The sequence below is a fragment of the Salvelinus fontinalis genome, chromosome 41 (genome assembly GCF_029448725.1).
Source record: "Salvelinus fontinalis isolate EN_2023a chromosome 41, ASM2944872v1, whole genome shotgun sequence".
Lineage (NCBI taxonomy): Eukaryota > Metazoa > Chordata > Actinopteri > Salmoniformes > Salmonidae > Salvelinus > Salvelinus fontinalis.
Genome location: NC_074705.1, coordinates 13,931,694 through 13,958,727, shown reverse-complemented (window position 1 = coordinate 13,958,727; position 27,034 = coordinate 13,931,694). Strand labels below are relative to the sequence as shown.

At 42.9% G+C, this 27,034-nt stretch overlaps 1 protein-coding gene across 2 annotated transcripts in view; it reads left to right on the top strand.

Annotated features, from left to right (window-relative positions):
• The window catches only part of LOC129840710 (lymphocyte antigen 75-like), a 39,803-nt gene extending 13,373 nt beyond the window's left edge, over positions 1-26,430 (top strand). The window contains exons 14-35 of one of the 2 annotated variants that reach the window (XM_055908813.1): positions 2,027-2,105; positions 2,207-2,278; positions 2,625-2,748; positions 3,007-3,042; positions 3,207-3,376; positions 3,664-3,728; positions 3,954-4,030; positions 7,180-7,316; positions 7,820-7,925; positions 8,105-8,259; positions 10,253-10,382; positions 10,655-10,875; positions 11,173-11,335; positions 11,550-11,711; positions 20,469-20,591; positions 20,853-21,044; positions 21,176-21,399; positions 21,575-21,785; positions 23,192-23,353; positions 24,244-24,360; positions 24,612-24,803; positions 25,051-26,430. In XM_055908813.1, coding sequence (XP_055764788.1) covers positions 2,027-2,105; positions 2,207-2,278; positions 2,625-2,748; positions 3,007-3,042; positions 3,207-3,376; positions 3,664-3,728; positions 3,954-4,030; positions 7,180-7,316; positions 7,820-7,925; positions 8,105-8,259; positions 10,253-10,382; positions 10,655-10,875; positions 11,173-11,335; positions 11,550-11,711; positions 20,469-20,591; positions 20,853-21,044; positions 21,176-21,399; positions 21,575-21,785; positions 23,192-23,353; positions 24,244-24,360; positions 24,612-24,803; positions 25,051-25,223 — 3,091 coding nt within the window. In that variant the 3' untranslated portion in view covers positions 25,224-26,430. Of the gene's footprint in view, positions 1-2,026; positions 2,106-2,206; positions 2,279-2,624; positions 2,749-3,006; positions 3,043-3,206; positions 3,377-3,663; positions 3,729-3,953; positions 4,031-7,179; positions 7,317-7,819; positions 7,926-8,104; positions 8,260-10,252; positions 10,383-10,654; positions 10,876-11,172; positions 11,336-11,546; positions 11,712-20,468; positions 20,592-20,852; positions 21,045-21,175; positions 21,400-21,574; positions 21,786-23,191; positions 23,354-24,243; positions 24,361-24,611; positions 24,804-25,050 lie in introns of both variants that reach the window. The other variant, XM_055908812.1, reaches the window with a different exon arrangement.
• The last annotated feature ends 604 nt before the right edge of the window (positions 26,431-27,034 follow it).

Sequence of the window (27,034 nt, the reverse complement as noted above, 5' to 3'; positions counted from 1 at the left end):
CACAGTGATAACACACACACACAGTGATAACACACACACACAGCCACAGTAGTCAGACTGGTCTAGTCACCTCAACTAAACAATGTGAATTATGTAGGCATGTTCATAACCACATTCCAACAACAGCAACTTAATGCCAGGTTTTATACAGTACACACATACACAAAACACTGCATTCTCTCTCATAGGTCAGAGCTTACACACGGCTCTAGTTCCCACCACTGTAACGGACACCAACAAATCAAATCAAATCGAAGTTTATTTGTCACATGCGCTGAATACAACAGCTGTAGACCTTACAGTGAAATGCTTACTTACAGGCTCTAACCAACAGTGCAAAAAAGGTATTAGGTGAACAATAGGTAAGTAGAGAAATAAATCAACATTAAAAAGACGCTGAAAAATAACAGTATAGCGAGGCTATATACAGTAGCGAGGCTATATACAGTAGCGAGGCTATAACAGTAGCGAGGCTAACAAGTCGGGTTGATTGAGGTAGTATGTACGTATAGATATGGTTAAAGTGACTATGCATATATGATTAACAGAGAGTAGCAGTAGCGTAAAAGAGGGGTTGGCGGGTGGTGGGTTGCAGGACACAATGCAGATAGCCCGGTTAGCCAATGTGCGGGGGCACTGGTTGGTCGTGCCAATTGAGGTAGTATGTACATGAATGTATAGTTAAAGTCACTATGCATATATGATAAACAGAGAATAGCATCAGAGTAAAAGAGGGGTTGGGGGGAACACAATGCAAATAGTCCAGGTATGTCACGATCGTGTTGACATGAACGAGAGGACCAAGGCGCAACATGATTTGGATACATCTTCTTTTTAATAACGACGAAGATGAACACGACACACTATTACAACAATAACGAAAAACAACAAACGATCGTGAAAACTTCAAACGTAAGTGCACACACAAACTACTTACGTTGAACTATACATATACACAAACAATGACCCACAAACAGCTAAAGCCCATGGCAGCCTTAAATATGGCTCCCAATTAGAGACAACCGAAATCAGCTGTCTCTAATTGAGAACCCATTCCGGCCACCATAGACTTTCCTAGAACTACACCCAACATAGACACAGCTAGACACATACACTCAACACCAAACCATAAACTACACCAAACACCCCCTCTACCATATAATACCCCAAAATACACACATACCCCATGTCACACCCTGACCTAACTAAAATAATAAATAAAACAAATAATACTAAGGCCAGGGCGTGACAAGGTAGCCATTTGATTACCTGTTCAGGAGTCTTATGACTTGGGGGTAAAAACTGTTGAGAAGCCTTTTTGTCCTACACTTGGCACTCCGGTACCGCTTGCCATGCGGTAGTAGAGAGAACCGTCTATAACTGGGTTGGCTGGGGTCTTTGACACTTTTTAGGGCCTTCCTCTGACACCGCCCGGTGTAGAGGTCCTGGATGGCAGGCAGCTTTGCCCCAGTGATGTACTGGGCCGTACGCACTACCCTCTGTAGTGCCTTGCGGTCGGAGGCCGAGCAATTGCCGTACCAGGCTGTGATGCAACCAGTCAGGATGCTCTCGATGTTGCAGCTGGAGAACCTTTTGAGGATCCATGCCAAATCTTTTTAGTTTCCTAAGGGGGAATAGGCTTTGTCATGCCCTCTTCACGACTGTCTTGGTGTGTTTGGACCATTCTAGTTTGTTGGTGATGTGAACACCAAGGAACTTGAAACTCTCAAACTGTTCCACAACACCCACCACAGTCACACACATCTGTGTTTTGAAATTCACATGGTCTCATCATCTTTATGCTAATGTAAGCTGTTTCCTGTCAATAGTAACAAGTATGGTTCACACAAGGAACCTGTCCTGCAATGCTCTGCAGGGGGAAGGTTCAAGCACTAGCAACAATATACTTAAGACACTGAAAGATTGTTTAAACACTGCCTTTTGAGCCCCAAAAAATATAATAAACAACAATAAAAAAGTGAGAATGATATGTTTGTTAACAGTGTTTGTGTCCTTTCTGTCCCAGTGATGACCGGTTCTTCTGGGTGGGGCTGAACAGGAGAAACCCAGCTGCTGGTTCCTGGGAGTGGAGCGACAACAGGCCTGTGAGTAGAGGAAAACACATTGTACCTCTGTGTGTAACTCCCGTAGAGAGACTATAATAAGTAACCATTCTGATAATATACATGTTGTGATTCATCCGAAGGTGTCAATGGCTATTTTCCCCCAAGAGTTCCACGAGGATGATGAGTACAACCGGGCCTGCACAGCCTTTAAGGTGGGTAGGTGCAGATGCTGGAATACAGCCTCAACACTGGGTGAGGTGGTTATGGGTGGTTATGGCAGATGTCACTACTTAAACCCGTCAGCTTCTTCCTACATCACATGCTCCATTTTCGAGCTCCCGCTCACTACCTGTGAAGTGGCTACATCTCTTGCCCTGTCATTACAATCTGTCAGGCGTTATCATCAGGGCCAGGAGTTGTACTATCTAAAAGGCACTCCCCCCAGGGTACAGAAACATTTTGGCGATAAATACCTGTCTACGGTTGTAATGTCATATCTCATGTCGATGTTGAAATACCAGTATGCATTATGGCTTGTCGTCTCTCTCTCTTTGACAGACACTGAAAGGAACCTTTAGGAGTTTTTTTGTCTTCCTGATGCATGAATTCTCTCCTCTGCCGTTCTACGCCACCCCATTCCACTGTGACGCCAGGCTGGAGTGGGTCTGCCAGATCCCCCGCGGTAACTATACACACACACAGGCCGTGTGATTGTGAACGTGTCCTAGCTCCTCCTTAGATTCAACTCAAAAGTGTCTCTTGTGTAGTGTCTGCTTGTCCCACGTTGAACCTTTTGGCCAACAGAAACAGTCCTCTGTCCATTTTTACAAGAAACCCAATTTAGGAATCAGAGTTTGGGGAAATGTTTGGTGACCTTTACACTTTCAATCTTGCATTCTCATAGTTGAAAATAACTGTTTGTTTGTTCATTCGGAAATAGGAAAAACTCCCGAGAACCCAGTGTGGTACAATCCTGGTAAGTGGTGTTGACATGTAGGTTTGGTAATATCTCTTGACTTTTTCTGGTGAAATTATACACCCATGCATGTTGAGTCATCAGTTATGACGTATGAACTGAGGTTTTTTAGATATTGAGTACTAAAAATAGGATTTGAGAATAATAATATTGATCTGTTGCAGGTGGGCACCATGAGACTTCCATATTCATTGACGGTAACGAGTTCTGGTTTGTGACGGAACCAAAGCTGCCATACGAGGAGGCTAGTTTGTACTGCAACAACAACGGCAGCAGGCTGGCAGCACCACAAAGCTCCAACGCAGCCAGACAGATCCATAATAATCTGCCACAGGTACAGAATAGTGCAATTACGACGGGGGGGGGGGGGGCGGGGGGGGGGGGGGGGGGGACAGTGGCGCTGTTTGCTCTCATGCCGATTTCAGCTTTAAGGCTAGTGTATCAACCACGACTGTAATGGATCTAGAAGAAGAAGGTGGCCGCTGAACTCTCCTACTAAAAGGAAGTCGACGTTGATCAAAAGAGAGAGAGTGCACTGTGTGTGTGTGAGAGCAGCAGGGAGTGGCTTTGTTTTGTTCTTATGCGTTTATTTATTCATTGACTTGTGACCTGATTGGGCAGATGCCAGCAGGGAAGCAGAGCTGGTGGGTGGATGTAAGAGACACTGGACACTACTTCCCCATGAGGTGAGTCACACAGTCACGCAGTGAGTCACACAGTCACGCAGTCCCGTGGCAGGTCACACCTCACCAACCAACAACGACCCTCTGACACGGTCACGCAGCAACACGCGTTCTAAAACACTGCCTCCAAACCGTGTCTTGTGATCAAAATTCAAGTAAAATATAAGTGATGTTATTGTGTGTGTTGGTTAGAATAAGAGTGAATGACGTTCTACTCCTGTCCTCTAGGTTATCCCATATGCACTACTACCATGCTGTGTTCCTGGGCAGGTGTACAACCATCAGTGACAAGAACATCTTCCCAGGTGAATGAAAACGTAACTACAGTACAAAGAGTAGTTGAAATCAAGTTGTTTCCTTTAGATCATGTAGAAAGGATTATAATGTAGGCTGTTGGTTACTATGACACTTCCCACTGGGCACACTGGTTGATTCAACGTTGTTCAACGTCATTTGTCAACGTATTATGACGTGGAATCAAAGTGGATAATACATTGGATTTGAAAAAGTAATCAACCAGTACGGTTTTCATCTGATTTCAAACAGTGTTGTAAACATTGAAATTAGGGGAAAACTTAAATAAATGTGCTTAACCTGACTAACAGGTTGTTAAATCAATCTAATTTCAAAACATGCTAAACTCTCACCATTACAATAACAGGGGAGGTTTGCATTTTTTGGGGGGGGCATGATACTTGTGCATCTAACTTTTTCACTCATCATTATTCACGATTCATTTAGGATTATCCGTAATCATGGTAGCAACCACATTAATGTAGAAGTGTTTGGAAACATATTATATTCTTATTTACAGTACAAGTGACTCCAAAATGACGCAATATAATATTTACCATACATTTTGTTGGGCACAAAATAATGTGACACAAATCCAAAACAAACAGGAAATGCATCCAACCAATTTGTAGAGTCACAAGCTTGATGTAGTCATTGCATGCAATGAATATGGGACCAAATACTTCACTTTTTACTACTTTAATACACATAAGTGAATTTGTCTCAATAATTTGGTCCCCTAAAATGGGGGGGGGGGGGACTATGTACTATGCGCTGTAATTTCTAAACGGTTTACCCGATATGGATGAAAATACCCTCAAATTGAAGCTGACAGTCAGACTTTATCATTTCAAGTCCAAAGTACAGGAGTACAGAGCCAAAACAACAAAAAATGTGTCATTGTCCCAATACTTTTGGATCTGACTGTATGTTATTCATTATATACGATAGGCCCTATATACACTATCCCGGTAGAAGATCTCCTTCAAATCTTGATATTTGGTTGCGTTCTCAATTCATTATCCAGTTTGTCTACAAATTCATTGTTGATATGTTGGATTCACGTCTCCATCTCAACCAAAAATCTAACTTAAGGAATAGCAGTAAATCAAACTTCAAATAATTAACTTGTAGATTTAATTTGAAATCAACCAACCATCCTTCATATACAAGAAAATACCAAAAGGTAAAAGTCATGAATATCATGAATTTGGCATAGTATTTATAGAGCTAATAGTAACTACTTCTAAATGTCTCAATGTGTTGTGTTTCCAAAGCTAAGCAGGGTACTTAGAGGTAGGCATCTGGATTGTAGACTTGTTTGGGCTCCCGAGTGGCACAGTGGTCTAAGACACTGCATCTCCATGCAAGAGGATGTGTCACATCTGGCCGTGATTGGAAGTCCCATAGGGCAGTGCACAATTGGCCCAGTTTCGTTTGGCTGGGGGTAGGGCGTCATTGTAAATAAGAATTTGTTCTTAACTGATTTGCCTAGTTAAATAAAAGGTTAAATAAACATTACCCCACATATTCCAGTAGGAGTCACTGTTCAGGCAGAAATCATTGGAGTGTAGCTTCACATTTTATTTCAATATATCTTTTTATTTAGCTTGACGTTGGTTCAAACAAACAAACAACATTGAAACAAGCTCAAATAAAATTTGTCTAATTAAATCTAAAATTCCACAATTTCAACCACCCAATATACTGTATATTGAATATATGATTAAAACATATTTTGTACGTTTCTATGTGGAATTTAACTAAATTGCAATGTATACATAGTTCTGATGATTATGTCAATTAGATTGATGAAACAACCTGTTAGTCAGGTTAAATACATTTATTGATACTGAACAAAAATATGCAACATGCAACAATTTTAAATATTTGACTGAGTTGCACTTCATATTGAAATCAGTCCATTTAAATAAATTCTTTAGGCCCTAATCTATGGATTTCACATGTTTGAGAATAAAAATATGCATCTGTTGGTCACATATACCTTAAAAAAAAGTCAGTATCTGGTGTGACCACCATTTGCCTCATGCAGCGCGACATCTCCTTCGCATAGAGTTGATCAGGCTGTTGCCTGTGGAATGTTGTCCAACTCCTCTTCAATGGGTGTGCAAAGTTGCTGGATATTGTCGGGAACTGGAACACGCTGTTGTATACGTCGATCCAGAGCATCCCAAACATGCTCAATGGGTGATTTGTCTGGTGAGTATGCAGGCCATGGAAGAACTGGGGCATTATAAGCTTCCAGGAATTGTGTTCAGATCCTTGCGACATTGTGCATTATCATGCTGAAACGAGGTGATGGCAGCGGATGATGAATGGCACGACAATGGGCCTCAGGATCTCGTCACCGTATCTCTTTGCGTTCAAATTGCTATGATAAAATACAATTGTGTTCGTTGTCCATAAACCCACACCACCATGGGGCACTCTGTACACAACTCTGACATCAGCAAAACGCTCGCCCACACAACGCCACACACGTGGTCTGTGGTTGTGAGGCCGGTTAGACATACTTCCAAATTCTATAAAACGACATTGGAGGCTATGGTAGAGAAATTAACATTACATTCTCTGGCAACAGCTCTAGTGGACATTCCTGCCATCAGCATGCCAATTGCACACCCCCTTAAAAGTTGAGACATCTGTGGCATTGTGTTGTGTGATAAAACTGCACATTTTAGAGTGTCTTTTTATTGTCCCCAGCACAAGGTGCACCTGTGTAATAATCATGCTGTTTAATTAGTTTATTGAAAGGCCTCACCTGTCAGGTGGATTGATTACCTTGGCAAAGTCAAAATACTCACTAACAGGGATGTAAACAAATTTGTGCATAACATTTTAGAGAAATAAGTCTTTTGTGCGTGTGGAACATTTCTGGGATCTTTTATTTCAGCTCATGAAACATGGAACACAACACTTTACATGAAACAATGTTTATTCAACCAATGTGGGCCCAGTGGGTTGTTATCTTCCGGTCACACACACACACACACACACACACACACACACACACACACACACACACACACACACACACACACACACACACACACACACACACACACACACACACACACACACACACACACACACACACACACACACACACACTCACTCACACACACTCCTGCCCCTCCAGAGTACGAGTACAGCTGTGAGCTGCAGCTGCCATTCGTGTGTGAGAGACACAACACCACGGCTATAGAGACCCACCCTGGAGAGCCTCACCCCAATGGTCTGCCCTGTGAGAGCGACTATTTACACTTCAGGGACAAGGTCAGTCTGTCGTACCCACACACACATACACTGGAGGCTTGTGTCACTGGAAGGTCATACAGTAACGGCTGAAATGGAATGAATGGAGCGGTATAAAACACATGGAAACCAGTTGTGATACTGTTTAATTTGTTCCATTCCAGCCATGACAATGAGTCCGTCCTCTGATCTAGTCTACATACAGGTACATTCTGTGTAAGCAAGAATGGGTGTGTTAAATGGCCAATATACCACGACTAAGGGCTGTTCTTATGCACGACACAAAGCGGAGTGCCTGGATGCAGCCCTTAGCTGGGGTATATTGGCCATATCCCACCAACCCCGTGGTACCTTATTACTATTATAAACTGGTTACCAATGTAATTAGAGCAGTAAAAATACATGTTTTGCCATACCCGTGGTTTACGGTCTGATATACCACGGCTGTCAGCCAATCAGCATTCAGGGCTTAAACCACCCAGTTTCTAATAATTATTATTGAATGTTGTCGCTGCCTTTTCCAGTGCTACGTGGTGATCAAGCCTCTGTACCTGACTTTTCAACACGCCAACGAGCAGTGTCAGTCGATGAAAGGAACTCTACTCACTATCACAGACCAAGTTGAACAGGGTGAGTAGTAAACCTTCTAGTGGATCTCTTTTACCTATCTGTCTTTTTATTCATCATGTTTATCAATAGACAACCTTCCATTCTCCTAGACATGAGATGACCAATGATTGATGTCCCTTCAATGTCATTCTTAACCAGCTGTTGTTGACTAGTTGCGCCTATCTGTTTGTTGTGGTCAGACTTTGTGACCTCGCTGTTGCCGGCGCAGCCCCAGAAGACGTGGATTGGCCTGAAGCTCAAACAGCAGGACCCAGAGTGGGTGGATGATTCCCCGGTCTCCTACCTCAACTTTAACCCCCTGCTTCACGGCCTACTCAGGCCCATGCTCGTCAACGTGAGTTCCCACTCACTTCACTTCTCAATTCTATCCAGCGTGGCCACAGGGATCAATGAGCTATGAGTTGAGTTATAACTTAGAATTCAATCAAACCCCAGGTAGCATGTACAGTAAGCATACCTCTTTTAACATTCAACTGAAATCATAGAATAGTTTTACTGTAAAAATACCAGGTATACTCCCCTCATGGGCAGTTGGTCAGAATCAGGGGTGAAAGTAAGCTAGAATAGTGGGGTACCCCATACCGGTAAAACATGAGCCTATCACAATAATTAAAACAAATTTTAAGAAAACTGTAGGCTATTACACTATTTATCATTGCCACATGTGTGAATAGACTTGAAAACTTGTGGAATATGCTCCAAAATGCAGTGTAGTTTGAGGATAACACTGTCATTTTGCCAAGGCAGAGATGAGTGGCTGAGACCGCATAAGTGTACGCATCAATTCAGGTTACAAGACTTGTGCAGGCCTAATGGATGACAATAACAGAATGTCATTCATAACACTTTGTGGTGTTTTGTAAGTGGTCTCTTTGCATTGATCAAATGGCACCGTATGGATGCCAGAATATAACTAACTCAATAGTCGGAATAGTAACTGAAGTCTGGAAAAGGACAGTAGGCCTCACATGTAGCCTATTATGATATTAACTCCTGTACAATTAAGCTTTCCTCGCAGTAAAATGATAGACCAAATGTTAATTTTGTCTCAGGACCAGGAGTGGAGAAATATGATTGATTTATTTCAGCATTTTGAGAGACTGAGAAACCTGTTGGGTGGCCTAAAGGTGCAATTTCTTTCAGTGGCATAAAAGCTGACAGTAATTCATTTTCAACCACATAAAATATGCATCCAAGATGAACTTAAATACTATCAGAAACATGTTGGATCATTTTCACAGCTTTTCATTTCCTAGAAACGGGTCAAACTGATGTCATTTGGAGATCTCCCTGGTCGCTAAACGTCCGTGTGAGAAAAGCAGAAATCAAAAGAGAAAACTTTACAGATGTCAACTAGATTGTTGATGACGCTTTGATCATTGATCATTCTATCAAGTAAAGACAAGAGAAGCTGTCTACAAAATGTCGGAAATTATAAGCAGAAAAATATCTGCATGAGGTTTAAATGTTCTAAACATTTTTTTGCTTCCACCGTCCCTTAGTAACGTGCGCAAGTAAACTGAAGTAATTGTTTGAAAATCAGTTGAAAACATGATTGGTTGTGTTTATGCCACATTAAAAGGTAGGCTAATATATTTTAAAAGTTAAGACGACAAAGCTTTACTATTAGGCCCATAGAGATCCTATTAAATGAATAGGGATTCTATATGTAATTTTATGATTAGGCCAATAGAGATCCTACTAAATGAATAGGGATTCTATATGTAATTTTATGATTAGACCCATAGAGATCCTATTAAATGAATAGGGATTCTATATGTCATTTTATGATTAGGCCCATAGAGATCCTATTAAATGAATAGGGATTCTATATGTCATTTTATGATTAGGCCCATAGAGATCCTATTAAATGAATAGGGATTCTATATGTAATTTTATGATTAGGCCCATAGAGATCCTATTAAATGAATAGGGATTCTATATGTAATTCCATGATTAGACCCATAGAGATCCTATTAAATGAATAGGGATTCTATATGTAATTCCATGATTAGGCCCATAGAGATCCTATTAAATGAATAGGGATTCTATATGTAATTCCATGATTAGGCCCATAAAACAAAAGTAAGCACGTTCACCAATAGGTCTCCATTCCGGGAAGAAATACAATGTACTTTAACCACTGGTAAGAGTGTGTGCAGGAAGTCTTTTTAAACAAATGATGGAACTACATAAACATTATTATGATAGACTATACTAAATACCAGTCTCTAAAAAACATGTTCCACATCTGTTTCAAAGTTCAAGGTCATCATAACCTATAACTAACTCTCTGTGTCCCTGTTGTTGTTTGTGTCTGTCTGCAGATTCTTGACCCAGAGAGCATGGAGCTGTGTGTCTTCGTGTTCAACGACCCCAGCTCTGCCATGATGGGCTCCTGGGACTACACTTCCTGCTCTGACCAGCAATATGTGTCCATCTGCCAGCACTACGCAGGTACACCACCGTTACCTAGCAGCAGAGGGCACCAAACACAACCAAATATCTGTGCTCATCTTGTCAGTGTTGGTGAAAGAACGGATGACGTGTGGACTCTACAGTCAGAAGGCTTGTGATAGAAAGACTCTTGATATTAAGTGTATGAAGTAGACTGATATTATTGATAGTTGTTACTTGATATTGGTACTGTTTTGCGGAGTGGAAATTGAGCATATCGAATAGGGTTTGAACCCTCGTCTGACCCCTTTAAATCCCTCTCATGTTCTCAGACAAGCCAGAGGAGCCCCAGTTCCAGTTGGAGCCGTTCCAGGCCAACAACCACACCTTTAAGCTGCTTCAGAAGAACATGACGTGGTTCGAGGCTCTGGCGGAGTGCAGGAACCAGAACATGGACCTGGCTAGCGTAGCCGACACCCTGCAGCAGTCGGTCCTCACCGTGCACGTCACCCGCGCACGCAGCCCCATGTGGATCGGCCTCTTCAGCGAAGACGTAAGTGGCCATAGCTCTTCACCCTAACCCGTTGGTGTTCGCAGATCTAAAAGAAACGGGATGGGTTTAAGGTAATATGGCAAAGCAAACAACCGGTAGCCCATTGGGAGGATAGGTTGAGCCATCACCATCTAGAATAGGCCACACCCATCCTGTTCCTTCAGTTCTGCAATCACTGAATGATAGTGGCCGATTTCATAATGCCGATTTCACATTCTACAGTGCAGTTCAGTTTGTTCTTAATTGACTTGCCTGGTTAAATAAATAAGGAACTCACTCAGCGTTTTGTATTGTCAGGATGGTGTCCACTACCTCTGGACAGACCACAGTCACACTGTGTTTAGTCGGTGGTCCTCAGAGCCCACCGTTGGACGTTGTGTCTTTCTGGACACGGACGGCTTCTGGAAGGCTGCAGAGTGTATGGAACAGTTGGCAGGGGCTATCTGCCATGTTCCACACGGTAAGACAGCAATACGGTGGCTCAGTTGGTAAGAGCTGGGGTCTTGTAATGTAATGGTCATGCCAAAAGTGTAAGCACTTTGGATGCAATTGTCTGTTAAGTGGCATATTTAAAACAAGACAGGATGAAAATCAACCATGCACTCTCCTCAGACAGCAACTGAGTGTTTTGTCTTTTTTATTTTATGAATGAACACTTTCAATGTTTCCAGAAGAGACTAACACCACCCCTGAGGACAGGGCTGTGAAATGTCCTCACAAGAGCAGCGGGCCAAACTGGATCCCCTTCAAGAACAACTGCTACACCTTCCAACTGGCATCGTCCAGATGGGAAGAGTTTGACAAGGGCCAGATACTTCAGACGTGCAAGAAACTGGGTAAGGAGCAAGGACACCGTTTGGCACAGACATCAGTCAGAAACCATTTGTACTGTGAAGACCTCCATAAACAAGATACATATTGTCTTATAGTCTCAATTAGAAATGCGAAAAAGAGGGAGCGCTGCTTTGGCATCAAATATAAAGACGAAGAGAGATGCTCATTGGAGAATGGGGTTTAATTTATAGCGACCAAATTAAGTTGCACCGGTGTAAAAACATCATACTTCCAAAAATTCTAAGCATTCTCTCTTGTGGAAAAGTTTAAAATCCTTTATTTTAGCAAAAAAAATTAACTCGCCAACGTGTATTGCTCAGCGGCCTTCTTCAGGGTTCACAGGTGCATAGTAGTGACAGGTGAAATGAATGACCAGAAAATAAACAAATACATGTAAATCAATCAAATATAACTATAGGCCAATACAATGTTTCACACAAATAAACAACTCAAGATTAATACAAAAGATATATATATATATAATAATTACAGAAGTACAATAACAAAAAAGGAGCTAAATCTATTTCATTGTTCAACTCTGAAAGACAGTAGCTTTGAGTGTGTGTATCCAGAAAGTTTCCCTTTGTAAAGACACTGAAGCCTGTAATCCCCCATCTGGTTGATGGAGACCACCTCTATGTGTAACGATCGTCGTAGTGATGAGAAGAGGACCAATGCGCAGCGTGGTAAGTGTCCATATTCAATTTATTAACTGAACACTAAGAAACAAAATAACAACGTGAAATACAAAACGAAAACGAAACAGTCCCGTATGGTGATAACACAGACACAGGAAACAACCACCCACCAAACACAAAGGAAAACAGGCTACCTAAATATGGCTCCCAATCAGAGACCACGACTGACACCTGCCTCTGAGAACCATACTAGGCCAAACACATAGAAACAGAACAACCTAGACATACAACATAGAATGCCCACCCACATCACACCCTGACCAAACAAAACATAGAAACATACAAAGCAATCTATGGTCAGGGCGTGACACTATGGCCATGGCTTTAAGCAAGTCCGGGCTACCATGGCCTACTTGTTGGTAATGCACGGTCGTGGGATAATTGTCATTCACTGTTTTGATGGCACATTTATGTTCTGCCAGTCTGTCTTTTAGTGTCCGTTTTGTGCAACCAATATAAAAACGACCACATGGGCACACCAATCTATAAACAACAAACACAGTGTTGCAATTTGCAAAAGATTGGATTTGGTAAGTTATTTCCTTGTGTAATTGAACGTCTTGGTTTTTTTTTATGTTGGGGCAGTGTCCTCACAGAAAGGTGCCAGAGGCTTTGGAAAGCCAGGTGTTATTTGACTGCACCAGCTTGTCCCGTAGGGTGGGCGCGTGCCTATAAGAAAAGCATGGACGCTCGGTAAAAACGTAACCTAATGCAGGGTCAATTTCGATGATACTCCAATTCTGTTTGATGGTATTCTTTATTTGAGATGCCTCTCTGCTGTATTGGGTAACAAAATAGATTTGGTTTGACTTTTGGGGCCTTTGGTATTGTCTGAGCATATTTTCTCTTTCTAAGAATTTATCCTTTATTATGGATTGATTGAGAACACTTGATTTGTATCTCTGTTTCAACAACTTTATTTTGGAAATCATCCCCCTTGTCACAAATGCGCTGTAGCCGCTGAAATGGGCATGACGCCTCTGTGTGGAGCTGAAGCAGTTAATTTTCAGGTGATCGAAACAACAAAATGATGTCATATACAGTGAGGAGAACAAGTATTTGATACACTGCCGATTTTGCAGGTTTTCCTACTTACAAAGCATGTAGAGGTCTGTAATACAATGTGATCCAGAAAATCACATTGTATGATTTTTAAGTAATTAATTTGCATTTTATTGCATGACATAAGTATTTGATACATCAGAAAAGCAGAACTTAATATTTGGTACAGAAACCTTTGTTTGCAATTACAGAGATCATACGTTTCCTGTAGTTCTTGACCAGGTTTGCACACACTGCAGCAGGGATTTTGGCCCACTCCTCCATACAGACCTTCTCCAGATCCTTCAGGTTTCGGGGCTGTCGCTGGGCAATACGGACTTTCAGCTCCCTCCAAAGATTTTCTATTGGGTTCAGGTCTGGAGACTGGCTAGGCCACTCCAGGACCTTGAGATGCTTCTTACGGAGCCACTCCTTAGTTGCCCTGGCTGTGTGTTTCAGGTTGTTGTCATGCTGGAAGACCCAGCCACGACCCACCTTCAATGCTCTTACTGAGGGAAGGAGGTTGTTGGCCAAGATCTCGCGATACATGACCCCATCCATCCTCCCCTCAATACGGTGCAGTCGTCCTGTCCCCTTTACAGAAAAGCATCCCCAAAGAATGATGTTTCCACCTCCATGCTTCACGGTTGGGATGGTGTTCTTGGGGTTGTACTCATCCTTCTTCCTCCAAACACGGCGAGTGGAGTTTAGACCAAAAAGCTCTATTTTTGTCATCAGACCACATGACCTTCTCCCATTCCTCCTCTGGATCATCCAGATGGTCATTGGCAAACTTCAGACGGGCCTGGACATGCGCTGGCTTGAGCAGGGGGACTTTGCGTGCGCTGCAGGATTTTAATCCATGACAGCGTAGTGTGTTACTAATGGTTTTCTTTGAGACTGTGGTCCCAGCTCTCTTCAGGTCATTGACCAGGTCCTGCCGTGTAGTTCTGGGCTGATCCCTCACCTTCCTCATGATCATTGATGCCCCACGAGGTGAGATCTTGCATGGAGCCCCAGACCGAAGGTGATTGACCGTCATCTTGAACTTCTTCCATTTTCTAATAATTGCGCCAACAGTTGTTGCCTTCTCACCAAGCTGCTTGCCTATTGTCCTGAAGCCCATCCCAGCCTTGTGCAGGTCTACAATTTTATCCCTGATGTCCTTACACAGCTCTCTGGTCTTGGCCATTGTGGAGAGGTTGGAGTCTGTTTGATTGAGTGTGTGGACAGGTGTCTTTTATACAGGTAACGAGTTCAAACAGGTGCAGTTAATATAGGTAATGAGTGGAGAACAGGAGGGCTTCTTAAAGAAAAACTAACAGGTCTTACTGGTTGGTAGGTGATCAAATACTTATGTCATGCAATAAAATGCAAATTAATTACTTAAAAATCATACAATGTGATTTTCTGGATTTTTGTTTTAGATTCCGTCTCTCACAGTTGAAGTGTACTTATGATAAAAATGACAGCCCTCTACATGCTTTGTAAGTAGGAAAACCTGCAAAATCGGCAGTGTATCAAATACTTGCCCCCACTGTATATCCTCCGTACCACATGATTTGATAAAAAAATGGATCAAACAAAAAATCTCCAACCATAGTCCTAAAGCGAATTCTTGGGCTACAATACCTCTTTTGCCAATTGGACTGGACCCTTTATTGCCGACACGGAGCCCCGCCGATCCATCACGACTGGTCGGCCGACGTAATTGTCCGAGGTGGTTTCAATAGGCTTTTCCATTGCGACGTTTCTGAATACCCATCTGCTAATTATTAGCTGTCTTATCGGCTGCTATCTAAATAAGTATACCAGACAATTTTTTTCTTTTTTCTTGGGTCACTATATCTATTTTGCCAATTGGATCGATCCCCTCTACCACACGGAACCCCACTAATCTACCGACGGAAACGAACGAGGTGACAAAAAAAATTATTAATAATAAAAATAAAATAAAAAACAGACCTCCATCCTATGTTATCTTGCTACCGATAGCCAGCTACCCGGCCAGCTGTCTGGATCGCCGTGACCCCAACCAACCTCTACTCGCTGGACCCTTATGATCACTCGATTAAGCATGTCTCTCCTTAATGTAAATATGCCTTGTCCATTGCTGTTCTGGTTAGTGTTTATAGGCTTATTTCACTGTAGAGCCTCTAGCCCTGCTCACTATATATCCAACCTCTCAGTTCCACCACCCACATATGCGATGACATCACCTGGTTTCAATGATGTTTCTAGAGACAATATCTCTCTCATCACTCATTACCTAGGTTTACCTCCACTGTATTCACATCCTACCATACCTTTGTCTGTACATTATTCCTTGAAGCTATTTTATCGCCCCCAGAAACTTCCTTTTACTCTATGTTCTAGACGTTCTAAACGACCAATTCTCATAGCTTTTAGCCGTACCCTTATCCTACTCCTCCTCTGTTCCTCTGGTGATGTAGAGGTGAATCCAGGCCCTGCAGTACCTAGCTCCACTCCTATTCCCCAGGCGCTCTCTTTTGATGACTTCTGTAACCGTAATAGCCTTGGTTTCATGCATGTTAACATTAGAAGCCTCCTCCCTAAGTTTGTTTTGTTCACTGCTTTAGCACACTCTGCCAACCCAGATGTTTTAGCCGTGTCTGAATCCTGGCTTAGGAAGACCACCAAAAATTCTGACATTTTCATCCCTAACTACAAGATTTTCAGACAAGATAGAACGGACAAAGGGGGCGGTGTTGCAATCTACTGCAAGGATTGCCTGCAGAGTTCTGTTCTACTATCCAGGTCTGTTCCGAAACAATTGAACTTCTACTTTTAAAAATCCACCTCTCTAAAAACAAGTCTCTCACCGTTGCCGCCTGCTATAGACCACCCTCTGCCCCCAGCTGTGCTCTGGACACCATAAGTGAACTGATTGACCCCATCTATCTTCAGAGCTTGTGCTGCTAGGCGACCTAAATTGGAACATGCTTAACACCCCAGCCATCCTACAATCTAAGCTTGATGCCCTCAATCTCACACAAATGATCAATGAACCTACCAGGTATCACCCCAATTCCGTAAACACGGGTACCCTCATAGACATCATCCTAACCAATTTGCCCTCCAAATACACCTCTGCTGTTTTCAACCAAGATCTCAGCGATCACTGCCTCATTGCCTGTATCCGTAATGGGTCAGCGATCAAACGACCTCCACTCATCACTGTCAAACGCTCCCTGAAACACTTCAGCGAGCAGGCCTTTCTAATCGACCTGGCCGAGGTATCCTGGAAGGATATTGATCTCATCCCGTCAGTAGAGGATGCCTGGATATTTTTTTTAAATGCCTTCCTCACCATCTTGAATAAGCATGCCCCATTCAAGAAATTCAGAACCAGGAACAGATATAGCCCTTGGTTCTCTCCTGACCTGACTGCCCTTAACCAACAGAAAAACATCCTATGGCGTTCTGCATTAGCATCGAACAGCCCCCGTGATATGCAACTTTTCAGGGAAGCTAGAAACCAGTATACACAGGCAGTTAGAAAAGCCAAGGCTAGCTTTTTCAAGCAGAAATTTGCTTCCTGCAACACAAACTCAAAAAAGTTCTGGGACACTGTAAAGTCCATGGAGAATAAGAACACCTCCACCCAGCTTCCAACTGCACTGAAGATAGGAAACACTGTCACCACCGACAAATCCACTATAATTGAGAATTTCAACAAGCATTTTTCTACGGCTGGCCATGCTTTCCACCTGGCTACCCCTACCCCGGTCAACAGCACTGGCCTCCCCTCTGCTACTCGCCCACGCCTTCCCCATTTCTCCTTCTCCCAAATACAGTCAGCTGATGTTCTTAATGAGCTGCAAAATCTGGACCCTTACAAATCAGCCGGGCTAGATAATCTGGACCCTTTCTTTCTAAAACTATCTGCTGAAATTGTTGCCACCCCTATTACCAGCCTTTTCAACCTCTCTTTCGTGTCGTCTGAGATTCCCAAAGATCGGAAAGCACCTGCGGTTATCCCCCTCTTCAAAGGGGGGGACACTCTTGACCCAAACAGCTACAGACCTATATCTATCCTACCCTGCCTTTCTAAGGTCTTCGAAAGCCAAGTCAACAAACAGATTACCGACCATCTCGAATCCCACCATACCTTCTCCGCTATGCAATCTGGTTTCAGAGCTGGTCATGGGTGCACCTCAGCCACGCTCAAGGTCATAAACAATATCTTAACCGCTATCGATAGGAAACAGTACTGTGCAGCCATATTCATTGACCTGGCCAAGGCTTTTGACTCTGTCAATCACCACATCCTCATCGGCAGACTCGACAGCCTTGGCTTCTCTAATGATTGCCTCGCCTGGTTCACCAACTACTTCTCTGATCGAGTTCAGTGTGTCAAATCGGAGGGTCTGTTGTCCGGACCTCTGGCAGTCTCTATGGGGGTGCCACAGGGTTCAATTCTTGGACCGACTCTCTTCTCTGTATACATCAATGATGTCGCTCTTGCTGCTGGTGAGTCTCTGATCCACCTCTACGCAGACGACACTATTCTGTATACTTCTGGCCCTTCTTTTGACACTGTGTTAACAACCCTCCAGGCGAGCTTCAATGCCATACAACTCTCCTTCCGTGGCCTCCAATTGCTCTTAAATACAAGTAAAACTAAATGCATGCTCTTCAACCGATCGCTGCCTGCACCTGCCCGCCTGTCCAACATCACTACTTTGGACGGCTCTGACTTAGAATATGTGGACAACTACAAATACCTAGGTGTCTGGTTAGACTGTAAACTCTCCTTCCAGACTCACATCAAGCATCTCCAATCCAAAGTTAAATCTAGAATCGGCTTCCTATTCCGCAACAAAGCATCCTTCACTCATGCTGCCAAACATACCCTTGTAAAACTGACCATCCTACCAATCCTCGACTTCGGTGATGTCATTTACAAAATAGCCTCCAAAACCCTACTCAATAAATTGGATGCAGTCTATCACAGTGCCATCCGTTTTGTCACCAAAGCCCCATATACTACCCACCACTGCGACCTGTACGCTCTCGTTGGCTGGCCCTCGCTTCACACTCGTCGCCAAACCCACTGGCTCCAGGTCATCTACAAGACCCTGCTAGGTAAAGTTCCCCCTTATCTCAGCTCGCTGGTCACCATAGCAACGCCCACCCGTAGCACGCGCTCCAGCAGGTATATCTCTCTGGTCACCCCCAAAACCAATTCTTCCTTTGGCCGCCTCTCCTTCCAGTTCTCTGCTGCCAATGACTGGAACGAACTACAAAAATCTCTGAAACTGGAAACACTTATCTCCCTCACTAGCTTTAAGCACCAGCTGTCAGAGCAGCTCATAGATTACTGCACCTGTACATAGCCCATCTATAATTTAGCCCAAACAACTACCTCTTTACCTACTGTATTTATTTATTTTGCTCCTTTGCACCCCATTATTTCTATCTCTACTTTGCACCTTCTTCCACTGCAAACCAACCATTCCAGTGTTTTTTTACTTGCTATATTGTATTTACTTCACCACCATGGCCTTTTTATATTTGTATTTATTTATATATATATTTTGTTTGCCTTTACCTCCCTTATCTCACCTCACTTGCTCATATTGTATATAGACTTATTTTTCACTGTATTATTGACTGTATGTTTGTTTTACTCCATGTGTAACTATGTGTTGTTGTATGTGTCGAACTGCTTTGCTTTATCTTGGCCAGGTCGCAATTGTAAATGAGAACGTGTTCTCAACTAGCCTACCTGGTTAAATAAAGGTGAAATAAAAAATAAAAAAATAAATAAAAACACATTTGTGTAGTTGGGTGCAAAACAGGCGGCCATTACTGGCCATTTGACTAGTCGGTAGAGTTGGACCTGAAAAAGAGTTGGAAGAAAAAAGAAAAAGAACAACGTTAATGTTTAGTGCCCGCTTTGTTAGAGAAACTCTGGGGGTGCGCTTCCCTCTGGCCTGAGTTGAAGATGGTATTTTAGAGCCTCGAGACCCTCACTGTGTACTATATCCCAATTGTCCGAGAATTTCTATAGGAAGAGAGACTGCAGATTCTTTCAAACAATTTTATTATAAGATTTGCAAAAATGAAGCAATCAACCAAGAGTTAGAGTTGGAAGCTCAGCGAACAGAGTTGTCTCTCAGCTGTTATAGAAAAGTCCAACCTCATTGTCTCTGTGGCAGTCAGCAGATGTGTGCAAACAGGGGTGAGTAACATAGTGTATAAAAGGCGTTTAGCTTGTCTGTGTAGATTAAGATAGCTGATGTTGCCACCATTGTCTGTTCCTTCCTGCATGTTTCCATACAGAGGAGTTCCTACAGACAGTACAAACGGGATGTCACATACTGCGGTCGCACCCAGCTCTTATCTGTACACCCAGACTTATAACTAAGTCACACAAGACAAAAAGCCCGCACCAGGGAAAAAAACACTAGCCTAAAACAATGGACAATTCTCTAAGTAAAAACAGCATAGTATGTTTAATTTTGATAATTTTCCTCGACGCTTCGTATAGTATTTTCCATGGGATTACAGATGCAGTTCTTGACACAACAGACACTTACATTTATTGTCTTTCCCATTCACCCTCTGGATGGCACACATACACAATCCATGTTTCAATTGTCAAAAAGGCTTAAAAATCCTTCTTTAACCTGTCTCCTCCCCTTCATCTACACTGATCGAAGTGGATTTAACAAGTGACATCAATAAGGGATCATAGCTTTCACATGGATTCACCTGGTCAGTCTATGTCATGGAAAAAGCAGGTGTTCTTTCCACAAGAGAGTGCCTTGGATATTTTTTTGAAATATTATGTTTTTACATCGCTGCAACTTCATTTGGTCGCTATAAGTCTCAATTAGACGTTTTTGAGATTAAAAAAATTGACATTGATGCCTGGTCAAAACAGACTTCATCTGTGCTCTGATTGAAGGTGTTTATTAATTAAACGTACGCACTGCTTATGTACAAGTAATAAAGTCTTTATGAAGTGTTACCGGTTGATGTTCTTCTCAGATGCTGATGCAGACATCCTGACCATCAGGAACTTGGTGGAGAATGAGTTTGTGAAGGAGCAGCTCCTTCCCTTCAAAGACCTGGTGCAGTTTGTCTGGCTAGGGGTGTTCAACGATGACAACGGTGAGTGGACTGGACTGGGTTCCCCATATTCATCTTCCCAACACTCAGCATGGACAGTTAGTCCTTATGTTTGATCTGCTGTTTGGACTTTCATATTATCATTCATTGCCCTATATTATGAGGATACGCTGAATTGGATCATTGTAAAATGTCTACTGGATCATCGAGGCTGAAGGTTACTCATTAATCATCGTTGTATTGTTGTGTGATGAAACGTGTAATAAATGTGTCATGTCAAGTGGTTGCTCCTGTCTTTGGTAGATAACCAGATGAAGTGGTATGACGGTACCAACGTCCAGTACTCTAACTGGGTCGATGGAAGACCAAGTGTCTCAGCCAGCGATGAGTTCATGGCTGGTCTCAACGCTGAGGGAGTCTGGGAGATATTCACCAACAAACGCCACTTCAGTCCCTTCAAGCAGAGAAGCATCGTGGCCTGCAAACTGGATAAAGGTTGGTAGACCCCATTCAGACAAACATACTTCACCTATTCACAAGGAGTACTATAAAAAATAAAAAATTACAACTAAATAATACATTTTGCACTTGATTGACTCTATTAACACATTTTATTCGTCCCCAAGACTCTAAGGACGAATACAATCAGTCGGCCAGGGACTTTGAGCGCTATGGCAACCTGAGCTACCACGTGATAACCAGGAAGTTGAGCTGGTTCCAGGCTCTGGAGGAGTGTGGCCGCGGCAACGGACACCTGGCCAGTGTGCATGACACCGGGCACAACGCTCACATGGAGCTTATCGCCAAGCGAGACGGCTTCCCGCTGTGGATCGGTCTGTCCAGTCAGGATGTAAGGGAGCTTAGCCACAATGCCACTAACACGGCGGCCATTTCAATTGAGAATAACGTCATCTTTTGCAGCAATTTAGTTCAACGGCAGGTAGACATTAAATGCAACATTTGCTAAGCACCTCTAGTGTGAAGTTTGTTGAATAATATTGCATCTCCCTCACCTCTCTGCGCAGGCTAGTGGCTCTCAGTCCTATGAGTGGTCCGATGGGACTAAGTATCACTACAGTCAGGCGGGACTCTCTGACACTGTTGTCACGTCCAGCTCAGACCCTCAGGGTGTTTGTGTGTACATCACTCCCCATGGCACCTGGATGAGAAGGGACTGCAATGCCAAGCTGGACGGAGCCATCTGCTACAACACCACCATCACCACCCCCACTCAGAGTAAGATCCAGTCCTATTACCTAGCCTATTACACCACCACCACCACCCCCACTCAGAGTAAGACCCAGTCATATTACCTAGCCTATTACACCACCACCCCCACTCAGAGTAAGACCCAGTCATATTATCTAGCCTATTACACCACCTCCACCACCCCCACTCAGAGTAAGATCCAGTCATATTACCTAGCCTATTACACCACCATCACCACCCCCACTCAGGGTAAGACCCAGTCATATTACCTAGCCTATTACATCACCACTATCACCACCCCCACTCAGAGTAAGACCCAGTCATATTACCTAGCTTATTACATCACCACCATCACCACCCCCACTCAGAGTAAGACCCCGTCCTAGTACCCATTGTGTTACATCACTACCATCACCACCACCACTCAGAGTAAGACCCAGTCCTAGTACCTAGCCTATTATATCAACACCATCACCACTTAGAGTATTACCCAGTCCTATTACCTAGCATATTACATCACCACCCCCACTCAGAGTAAGACCCAGTCCTTGTACCTAGTCTATTACATCATCATCCCCACTCAGAGTAAGACCCAGTCCTATTACCTAGCCTATAACATCACCACCATCACCACCACCACTCAGAGTAAGACCCAGGCCTAGTACCTAGCATATTACATCACCACCATCACCACCCCAACTCAGAGTAAGGCCCAGTCCTAGTACCTAGCCTATAACATCACCACCATCACCACCACCACCACCACTCAGAGTAAGACCCGGTCCTACAGTCTTAGTACCTACCCTATTAGTATTACATCACCACTCAGAGTAAGACCCAGTCCTAGTACCTAGTCTATTACGTCATCACCATCACCACCACCACTCAGAGTAAGACCCAGTCCTAGTACCTAGTCTATTACGTCATCACCACCACCACTCAGAGTAAGACCCAGTCCTAGTACCTAGTCTATTACGTCACCACCACCACTCAGAGTAAGACCCAGTCCTAGTACCTAGCCTATTACATCATCACCATCACCACCACCACTCAGAGTAAGACCCAGTCCTAGTACCTAGCCTATTACATCACCACCATCACCATCACCACCACCACTCAGAGTAAGACCCAGTCCTAGTACCTAGCCTATTACATCACCACCACCACTCAGAGTAAGACCCAGTCCTACGGTCTTAGAACCTACCCTATTAGTATTACATCACCACTCAGAGTAAGACCCAGGCCTACAGTTGTAGTACCTACCCTATTAGTATTTATTTATTATACACACAACTTGAATTCTTGTGTTAAGAAGACATTGATGTCAATGAGCGATCTGAGCCGATTTTTTTTGCATAGTATACACACCAATCTTTTAAGATTCCATAAAATAAATCCCTCTGATGTCATCTGTTTTTGTTTGTCTGAATCAGGATCGAACCTCGCAGCTCCCCAGGTGGCCAACAACTGCCCTCAGAGCAGTGGCTCGTCTAAGTGGGTTGAGCACCAGGACCACTGCTATGCTTTTGACATGACCTTCTATAACTACTCTGTGTACAGCATGGAGGATGCCAAGAGTATCTGTGAAAGGCTTGGTAAGTCACCCACTATCTCTCCAATTTGACACGTATATATTTCTGTATTATTGTATATAAGTTGCGTATAACATTGCATAACATTAACATTGCAGCATCTTGGGTTAGGTTGTTATGGTAAGAGAATGGTTTCTCTATAACCAACCTGATTAAATACAAGTATTTCATATTTACTCTTATAAACCGGATAGTTTGGTTCCTAGATGCTGATTATGTGAACGCTGGGGTATATCAGATATTATACACTGGGTGGCTCGAGCCCTGAATGCTGATTGGCTGACAGCCGTGGTATATCAGTCCTTATACCAAGGGCATGACAAAAATTACTTTTTACTGTTCAAGCGGCAGGTAGCCTTCGAGGTTAGAGCATTGAACCAGTAACTGAAAGGTTTACATGTTCCAAAACCAGAGCTGACAAGGTAAAATAAATATGAAATCAATCTGTCGCTGTGCCCTTGAGCAAGGTACTTAGCCCTAATTGCTCCAGTAGTGCTGTACAACGGCGACCCAGGTCATGACCCTACTCCCTGCGGGTCTCAGGGGGAGTTGGGATATGCAAAAAACAACACATTTCCATTACAGACCTGTGTGTAACAGGACAAATATAAGCACCCTCCAAATGTTTATTCTAATTACATTGGTAACCAGTTTATAATAGCAATAAGGCACCTCGGGGGTTTGTAGTACATGGCTAATATACCATGGCTAAGGGCTACATCCAGGCACTCTGCGTTGTGTCATGCATAAGAACAGCCCTTAGCCGTGGTATATTGGCCATATACCACACCCCCTCAGGCCTTATTGCTTAATTAGTACACCATGATCAAATCATGTGGTTTCTTACTTATAGTGCAGTGCACGTATGCCTCCTTTTTGCCTTTGATTGACAGATGCACAGCTGCTGACCATAATGACCAAAGAGGAGAATGACTTTGTCTCTGGCTACATGGCAGACAACCCTCTTATCACCAGTAGGGTGTGGCTCGGCATGGACCTGGACAAACAAGGTAAACTGACCTGACCGGTACAATAGGATAGGCGTGTTACTTATTACTGTATACGGATGTTATGAGACATATTTATATTGGACAGTATGCTCCATCCTAGGAAGTTCTGTGTGCACTTCATTTGGAAAGTCAGGCACTTTAAAATACATAAAAATTCTACATGCCAATACAGTACATTATACTCAAATAAAGTAGTCTATTTTAACTCAGAATAGAATCAGTAATGCTTGTGTGTTTCCTCTGTCTTCCAGGTCAGCCAGTGGGCTGGGTGGACGGTTCCTCTCTGGCCTTCTCTAACTGGGAGACCAAGGGTTCTGCTAGTGGGGTGAAGACAGCGACCCAGCAGAACTCTTGTGCTGTCATGGTGTCTGCAGACGGAGGCATCTGGAGCAGAGTCAGCTGCAAGGACAGCCACAGCCGCATCGTCTGCAAAGTACCCGCACGTGAGTACTAAAGTGCAATGGTTCACCAGTCCCAACTCATACATACTTATTTTTACTATGTGGATAGCAGCATGCTCTGGTGACCGCTCCAAGCTATTGCTTTGTAACAAGAGTTGATTGTATATGGCTCATAGATTTCCCCGGCTTCGCTATGGTTATTATATATTTGTAAACATTGATGTGCTTGAAACAGGGACTTTCTTGGCCAGTTTGGTGATGTGATTCTGACGGGCTGTGTTGCCTCTAGGGTCAGGGAACGTCCCGGTGGCTCTGGTCTTCTTCCTGGTCGTCCTCACCGCCCTCCTGGCGGCCATCGGCTTCGTCGTTTATAAGAAGAGCAAGGCCAGATTCAACTCCACCGTGCGCTACAGGAGAACCATTGATGATGCTGACAGCACTAGTATTATAGATGCAGAGTGAGACTTGTCTTGGCTTCTATCTATGCAGCTTAAAGAAGCAGTTATTTGCCTACATTATTCAGTATGGAAATATTATTATGAAGCAAACTGAAACCTGGCTGCCTTTTCATTTTAAAAGACAACTTTATTTATTTGTATAAATTCCCAAGCAGGCTTTTTTCTTAGCATTTTCTGTGACATTGTAAATATTGGCAAACGGATTTTGAAAATCCCCAAAATAGCTTTTTTTTAATGATTTTTTTTACCTAATGTTTTAATGAACTTTACACTGATTATTTTAGAGAAAGAGCTGCCACATTGAGCAGTTGCTGCAGTGTTGATGGACTTTGGGTTGACAAAAAAGTCACTGGAAACGTGATGCTTGTTGTCAGGGTATTTTTCCTTCTCGAAAGCACTGATGTTTTTCTGTGTTCACTCTTTGTGATTATTTTGTAATGGAGGAAGACGTACTTTTCACTGATAGTCATCGACGAAACAACTGCATCATGGCACTTTCATTAACAGAACTATAATCTTTATTAGCGTGACATATTTTCATCATTTTTGAAATAATTTAAGGTCTAATACTGGTACTCTAGCTAATGCAGTCCATCACACACTTCCTTAGACAATTTGGATAGTGGCATGCATTCTCATTTGCCATTTGGCCATTTCAACGAAATGCAATTCATTCCAACTGTAAATGCCTTATGTGCATTCTTGTCATTATGACTATAACCTTCCTCTCCTATGCACTCAAACTACTGAGAACATTTGCACTTTAAATTGAAACGTTTTATCGTGAATAATGCCTTAGCAGTAGTTTCTGCCATGTTCAAGCACAATAGTTGTCTTGTTTGGGAGTTGAAGTTTTAGGGGTGTTAATTTGGGGTTAATGTTTTCAAAGGTCGCTGCTTGCTGAGGCCTCAAACTGCACACACAGCTACTGTAAATGCTTTTGTAAATATTTCAATTGTCTTTTTTTTTTTGTTTTTTGATTGAGAATCTAAGCCAAAGATGTTTTTTGAATGTTGTGTATGTCGATAACCTGGACATTCCTCTGGACTTTATTTGGCTCTGCCTTGCAACAATGCTTGTTAACTAGGATTACCATTCCCAAAATGTTCAAGAGTATCTTCATATCTACATTTGTCCCAAGCAGACCATCCACTCCTCTGGTCAAATATGGAAATAGAAATGGTCTTCCAATAAAATAGGTTTGTCTTTAAGGGCTGGGTCCTGTCATTTTTGTTGTTGAGAACATCGGTATCACTGACCTACCATAATAACTCGTATGAACTTTGTTTGGAGGAGGCAAGGACAGAGGACACAAGGAATCGAGAAAGGAATAATTCAGCTCTGTAATTCTGCAGAGGAGCTTCCCTAATTCAAGGCGCTACAGAGCTGCTCTACAATTTGGGATTGAATCCTTGCATCAATCAAGGGTTGCGTTCCCCTGCTCAGACATTGCATGCGTCAACCAATCGTTCCGTGCCACACCAACTGTGTAGCCGGGCACCAGACTGCTAGAACATGTGGTTAGCCGATACGTGAAAACCTTATCCAGGCATGGAAGATCTGGTATGCGTCCACAACATCTGAGCACAGGAACACAACCTTGTGATGAGGGAAGCTCTGATTTAAAACTGAACTAATGTGATTGGTTGGATGAAAGCTCAGTGGGCAGATTATACAGATGCATGTAGAAAAAATAAAAGGCTTACGGTTGGTAGGGCATTACATACAGGTTGCGACCTGCAAAGTTACTTGTTTCCAACCATACCAAACATTATAAACGAATTACATGTCTAATCTTCTAACCTAACTTTGATT